At 38.6% G+C, this 6,156-nt stretch overlaps 2 protein-coding genes across 2 annotated transcripts; one reads left to right on the forward strand and one right to left on the reverse strand.

Annotated features, from left to right (window-relative positions):
- The first annotated feature begins 606 nt into the window (after positions 1–606).
- Positions 607–1,614, forward strand: LOC101310380. The gene has a single exon (XM_004292680.1). It carries the CDS (start codon positions 607–609, stop codon positions 1,612–1,614), a length of 1,008 nt encoding a protein of 335 aa, XP_004292728.1.
- Positions 1,615–2,636: 1,022 nt separating this feature from the next.
- On the reverse strand, positions 2,637–4,583 carry LOC101296448 (glutathione S-transferase TCHQD-like). Its single transcript, XM_004290869.1, has 3 exons — positions 4,381–4,583; positions 3,411–3,679; positions 2,637–3,231 (listed from the first exon to the last, which is right to left on the reverse strand). Exons 2-3 carry the CDS (start codon positions 3,617–3,619, stop codon positions 2,637–2,639), a joined length of 804 nt encoding a protein of 267 aa, XP_004290917.1. The 5' UTR covers positions 3,620–3,679; positions 4,381–4,583.
- Positions 4,584–6,156: the final 1,573 nt, after the last annotated feature.

A 6,156-nucleotide genomic window follows, 5' to 3' on the forward strand; every position in this document is an offset into this window, starting at 1 on the left:
TAAAGCCCTACAGTGCTCAAGTACTCAGATCCAAGAGTGAAGAAGAAGATGAAGAAGCAACCTAGAGAGACATATGAACAAACAGAGAAGAAAGAACCAAGGGAGCTTAAGAGTAGTAAGTAACAATAGTGATCCACAAAACTACACGCAAAGAAAAGAAAAACCAATCCAATTAACTCAAAAGTATCACATGATCCGAATTCAAACGAAGGAGCAAAATGCAATGCTGTGCTGATGAAACCTCATAACCTCCTTCAGGAAATAAATTATAAATAGATAGAGAAATAAAGTTGGTAACTTGGATCACTAGCTCTCCTCCCAAACTTCGGGAAGAGGGAAGAGGTTATTTACTCCCGAACAAACTAGCTTGCGGATTGGAATTTCCAAACCAGAACAAACTTGGATTGGTAAACCAAATTTTTTTAGGGACTAAGTACCCCTCTCTCCATAAAGGGTACAGATTCCACTCCCTTTTAGTTTTAGTTTCCTAGTCCTAATAGAGTAATAGTCTGAGGAATAGCCCTCTCTCTATAATGTCACCCCTAGTTGGTCAGTATTCTTCATTCTACATTTATCATTCAGTCATCAATCTCAACCTTAAACGTCATGGCTGCTGCTCCTGACATTGACCAGTACAATGGCGCAGTCTGGAGATCAGTTTCGAAGAAACCTCCAAAACACTACAAAGTGAGCATAACATCGTTTTCAAGTCTAAAATCAACAGAAAAATATGAATCTGGCGAGTTTGAGGCCGGAGGATACATGTGGAAACTAGTGCTCTTCCCCAATGGAAACAAGAACCGTGAGGTGAAAGATCACATCTCTCTCTACTTGGAGTTGGGTACACAAGAAAAAATAAAACCCGGCAAGATTGTAACAATTGATTACAAGTTGTTTTTACTTAATCGGCACAAGGGGAAAAAGAGCTACCTGGTTCTTGAACATTCGAATAAGAAGGAGAACAAGTACTGTATTTATGGCACCATTGTTGGTGGTCTGGCTGGTTTTGATCGGTTCATCCCTCTCAAAGATTTTATTGATGCATCAAATGGTTATCTCATTGATGACACTTGTGAGTTTGGAGCAGAGGTCTTGGTTTCTGAAACGACGAGAAAAAGCAAAGGAGAGTGTTTCTTCATGAACCTCAACAGTACGGGTGATATGTACAAGCATGTTTGGAAGGTTACTAACTTTTCAACGTTAGACGCTACATGTCATTACTCATTACCATTCACTGCTGGAAACCAAAAGTATTGCGCATGGACTTTGAGGCTTTATCCCAATGGAGATATCAGTGGAAAGGGTAGTCATGTTTCTCTTTATTTGGGTTTGCATAATCCACATGAGCTTCCTCCCGGATTGAGAATACTTGCGCTAGTTACTCTACGCATTTTGGATCAAATCAATGGCGACCGGTATACTACTCTCGTTGAAGCCCTCTGGTTCGATCGGAGGTCTAATTGGGGCAATCACCAAATTGTTACACAAAAACAAAACGCAAGGATGTCAATGGATGATAGTTGCCTAATTGAGGTCGAAATTGCTATTCAAGGACTTTCTATGCCAAGAACTTCTACGCGCCGTCGGCCATGGAATTTTAAGTTATTCAATTAGTTTGTGGCAGGATCATAGAAGCATGAGAATATATAGATCTTTTGATCAGCATTGTATATGGTTCCATTGGCATTGCTTAATTATTTGCTTATGTAATAGACAATGAATGAAAGTTCACCAGCATTTTATGATCTATCTGCAACTCTTTTCCTACATACCGAATACACACCGAAAGGGCTACTATAAATGTAACTGGACAGAGTAAAGCACATCACCCACTCTTCTGATTTTAATCCCGAAGAAGAACCATATCTTTCATGTCAAATCTGGAAACTGGGGATTAGGGTCTGAACCTTATTGTTAGGATCAAAATTCATTCAAGAAAAGATAATTAGGAAATAAGAGAAATCTAAAGAGATAAACTAATCAACAACATATTCATTCATCGATCACTGATTTAGAGAAGTTTACAGACTCTATTCCTATAACTACTTTGTAACTACATACTTGGACCGAATGGGCCTTGGTACTATCCTGACACAAAGTTGGCAAAGCCCCATACACCATACCTACTAACATGAAAGAGGAATACAAATCAGTATCCTATCACAGTATCACTTATGTAATAAAACCACATTTGCAATCTTCACCCACATTCGTTCGCACCTAATGTGATCTTAGATTGAATATTATCCATAACCTTGAAGTAGCCTAGAATCAGTAGAATGAATTGAGAACTAAAAATTTGATGCACCTCTGAAAGATTCTACCTTTCTGACTAATATTGTGACGTTAACAACAGACTCTTATTGAGTTATTGTGCTTAATAGCTCATTAATTTAATCTTACAATACAAAAGAATATGTACGTTTTTTTTTTTTTTTAAGTAGTTCGGAACCCAGCAGAGGTTCAGCCCTACGCCCGGTTCCAGTTATTTTGTTGAAAAAAGAGAAACAAAAGAGTACATAAAGGGAGAGGGGGACATAGACCAAATTTTAACTGCAAGTACAATTTTACACACCCTTTCTCATCTAATGTACATCTTCATCAAATAATGGACAAAGAATATCAAATAAAATTTATCAGAATCTCCTTAGAATGCTTCTGATGTGAATAGAGCACCAGGTTTTCCACAAAGTTCTGTACTTCCTCCAGCCATTGAAATGACTTGCAATCACTTTCTTATAACTAGGCCTCTGCTGCACCATAATCCAGTATTTAGCAATGTTTGGCCGGCTACCTATATACTCGTCCTCCAAATCCAAGAGCACCAACCGTGCTAGCACCGGAATGAGCATCACATCTGCCATTGTAAACTCATCCCCTACTAAATATGTTGTTTCATTTAGCTGTTTCTCAACTTCATCTAGAAGTCTTATTAGATGTTCCTTGTCTTGTATCATAACGCTTGAGTTTTTCAACTTGTCTTCTGTGTCATATACTTCTTGCAACTTACTGTGATAAGCACCTGCTAAATCAGGAGATTCCTCCATTCGAGCCATCACCACCCGCCTCAAGAATTTGGAGACAGAACGGAAGTACTTTTCCGGGATGTGGGCTAGTGTGAAATACTTGGGGTTCCATTGTTGTATTCTGTGCATCCATCCAGTGACTTCTCTGCCACTGAAGGTCATGTTCTCAGCGCCTGTAGAGACACTTGCAATTCTTTCTACATACCTGAAAGAACCAGTGGCACTTTTAATGATCTTCCTTTGTTTCTAATTAACATACTTTAAAAACCAACAGAACACTGCTCAAATTATGATTTATGCAAATCAAAACTGGCTCCCAAAATAAAAAAAAAATCAAGCTCAATATTTCATGTAGTAACAAAGAGTGTTAGTGGAGTAACATACTGAATAATCTCGATTGTATTGAAAATCTTGTGTTCGCCGTTCTGGAAAACCGGGAGTGTTGCACTTGGATTCATTCTGAAGAATGAGGCATTCATATTCTTGCCGGTTACAGGATTGAGATGGAATGATGTGTAATCAATGCCTTTTTCTTCCAAAGCAAGTCTCACCCTTTGGCTATCTATTGAATATGGGTGGTGGTATAACTGCATGGTATTAAGCTGGGTGAAGAAACTGCACTCTTTGCTTATCTCGTTACTGAATGTTGAGGTCTGCAAATCGTAAGAAATTGTCAAACTAACATATTTTAAAGAGTTTCATTATGAATTCAACATCAGATCAGTAGCAAAAGTGAAAACCATAACCACAAATCCCTCATTTACGCCTCGACATGAAATTGTTTAGATCATTCATAGCATTATGACTATGACTATTCCAACAAGGCAACAACATAACGTCTATGACTGACTATTCCGACAAAAAAATTGAGGCAGATGATGCGTTTAAAGGCAAAACTTTTCAACCTATGTTCGAGTAAAGAGATGATATCAGCAGCTTTCCAACAACACAGGTGTGGAAAGACTGTAACTTTCTTTCTGTCATCTTAAAACTGACCAAAGCCTCAATTTCACATTGCAAATATTTGCTAACCAAAAGCCATTAAGAAAAGAAGTAAGAACTTTGCCCCTGATGACTGTGAGTGTAGAATCTTACAAGAGCTTCATACATACTGGGGAAATAAATTCAAATAGTTTCATTGATCGACTAATGCTCTCAAACACCAAAACTCAAATTCCAGACTACAATCAAACCATGTATATGACAATCCAATACTTACACTTCATTCAAACTTCCCAAATTCATGGTTCAAGCTTCCATAAGCTTCTTAACCAATACAAAAAAACCCATAACATGCTTCAAGAACAGAATAAAATCAACAGGAACTTCCTATTAAAAGAGTTTCAGAACTTACTGAGAAGATGGCTGAGAAGAACACAGCAAACACTATAAAGAAGAGGACTGCCTCAGTTTCTGTGTTTAGGGATTTGAGAAGTCTGTAGGTACAGGAAGAAGAATCACCTGAACTGGAAAAAGGTGGAAAGGGTATTCTATATCAATAATTTGCTATAAAAGGGGAACAATCACAACTGGGACTGTGTGTCATCAATCTTCCCCAAACTTCCAATTTGGAAAGTGCATCACTAAAAGTTGATACCCCTACTCGCTTGCATGGCTTTGACCTATTGTACTCGCTGCCTCTTATTGGACACGTGTCCTCCTGTACTTTTCAACTAGATTACGACCTCTGAAGTAAATCTAGTAATAACCTGGAGGAGTAGTCTGGAATACACCCGGCGTAATCGAGCCGGACGTCAACGTCCAAGCCGACCGTCAAGTCGGGTAAAAAATCGAAAAAGTGATTGAGGGGCAGGGTTGTCAATTGCGTGGTAAAAGGACGCAGAAACGAGAAGAAATAAGCAGATGAAGGTGAGGGTTTAGAAGAGGCACATTATGAGATCGAATCAGGGGTGAGGCGAGAGAAACCCGGCAACAGAACTTCGTAAGCTAAATAGAAGTTTGGATCGGCGAATCTCCGCTCCGTTTTGTGCAACCTATATCATTGGATTTCAGGTATTACTCTTACCACTCTTATTTCTTTATGCGACTTCCTAGCTTTGGGTTTTCCCCTCGATTTTGTTGCGGTCTTCTTCAGATCTGATTCTTCGATTTGCGACTTATGGGCACCGACGTACTCATCCCTGCTCTCTTTCATAGTGATATATGAAATGGTCTTAGAAATTTTGGAAATATGAGGAAGTAAGAGAGGCAGTAGGAGTAGATGGTGATTTTTAGATGGTGATTTTTTGGTTGAATATGCCATGGGTAAAATCTTATGAATTTTGAAGCTTTCAATATCTGATATGTAGATGGTAATTTCATGTTTCAATATCTGATATGTAGATGGTAATTTCATGGTTATGCTTCCGCTTTGTGCTATGGGTCATAATCCTCAGACAGCGAGTAGCAAATTAGTTAGCAACTTTTGTATTTCTCTGTCTGATTGGTCATCTCTTCACTTGATTTGTGCATTCTTGTCCTGATGGATGGATTGCAGTTTGAATGCATTGATTCTGTGTGAGATGTGTTCAATATTGGGAAACGCTTCCATCATTACTGTGAGTTTGCGATTTTACTGCTTTGTCATATTAGTGAAGTGTTTTTTGTTTCTTGTGAATGACGTTAAAGAAAAGCATCACGTAATTGTGAATGGAGTGATGGATGAATGCAAAAATGAGAATGTTGTTAGCGGGACCAGTGAGATGTAAGTATTAGTGATAGGAAATGAGTTTTGTTCTTGTTTGGAATAAAAATAGGTTGCTCACAAATGCTATGTCTTAAACACAGGTTGGATTTTTGTATCGAGGAGAACAACTTTGAGAACATAGATTCTGACGAGACGGACGTAAGTCTGACCATATATATACTGTTTACTGCTGTTTAAAAGCGTAACACTGTAATTGAGATTGTCTATTGCAGGAGAGCAGCCTAGACTTGGAGGATTGCGGTGTGGATACAATTGGTGGCGTAGATGTTGATTTATGCGTTAAAATGAACGGGAATTGTCCGGTGACCCCGATAATAGGCCGTCGGATGAGGGATTTTAGAAGAACATGCATAGGTTTTTCGGAAGAAAAACAAAGACGTACTTATGAATTCAGGGTTTGGTTGTCTATTCACGTTTAGGTGC

The sequence above is a fragment of the Fragaria vesca genome, linkage group LG2 (assembly GCF_000184155.1).
Source record: "Fragaria vesca subsp. vesca linkage group LG2, FraVesHawaii_1.0, whole genome shotgun sequence".
In the NCBI taxonomy this organism is placed as follows: domain Eukaryota; kingdom Viridiplantae; phylum Streptophyta; class Magnoliopsida; order Rosales; family Rosaceae; genus Fragaria; species Fragaria vesca.

Bases quoted from the DNA above. Each gene is read 5' to 3' on its own strand.
- LOC101296448 (XM_004290869.1), bottom strand. From the start codon at position 3,619: ATGCAGTTATACCACCACCCATATTCAATAGATAGCCAAAGGGTGAGA. The intron at 3,232-3,410 runs GTATGTTACTCC...TGGTTCTTTCAG, and splicing joins AATACAATCGAGATTATTCA to GTATGTAGAAAGAATTGCAA.
- LOC101310380 (XM_004292680.1), top strand. From the start codon at position 607: ATGGCTGCTGCTCCTGACATTGACCAGTACAATGGCGCAGTCTGGAGA.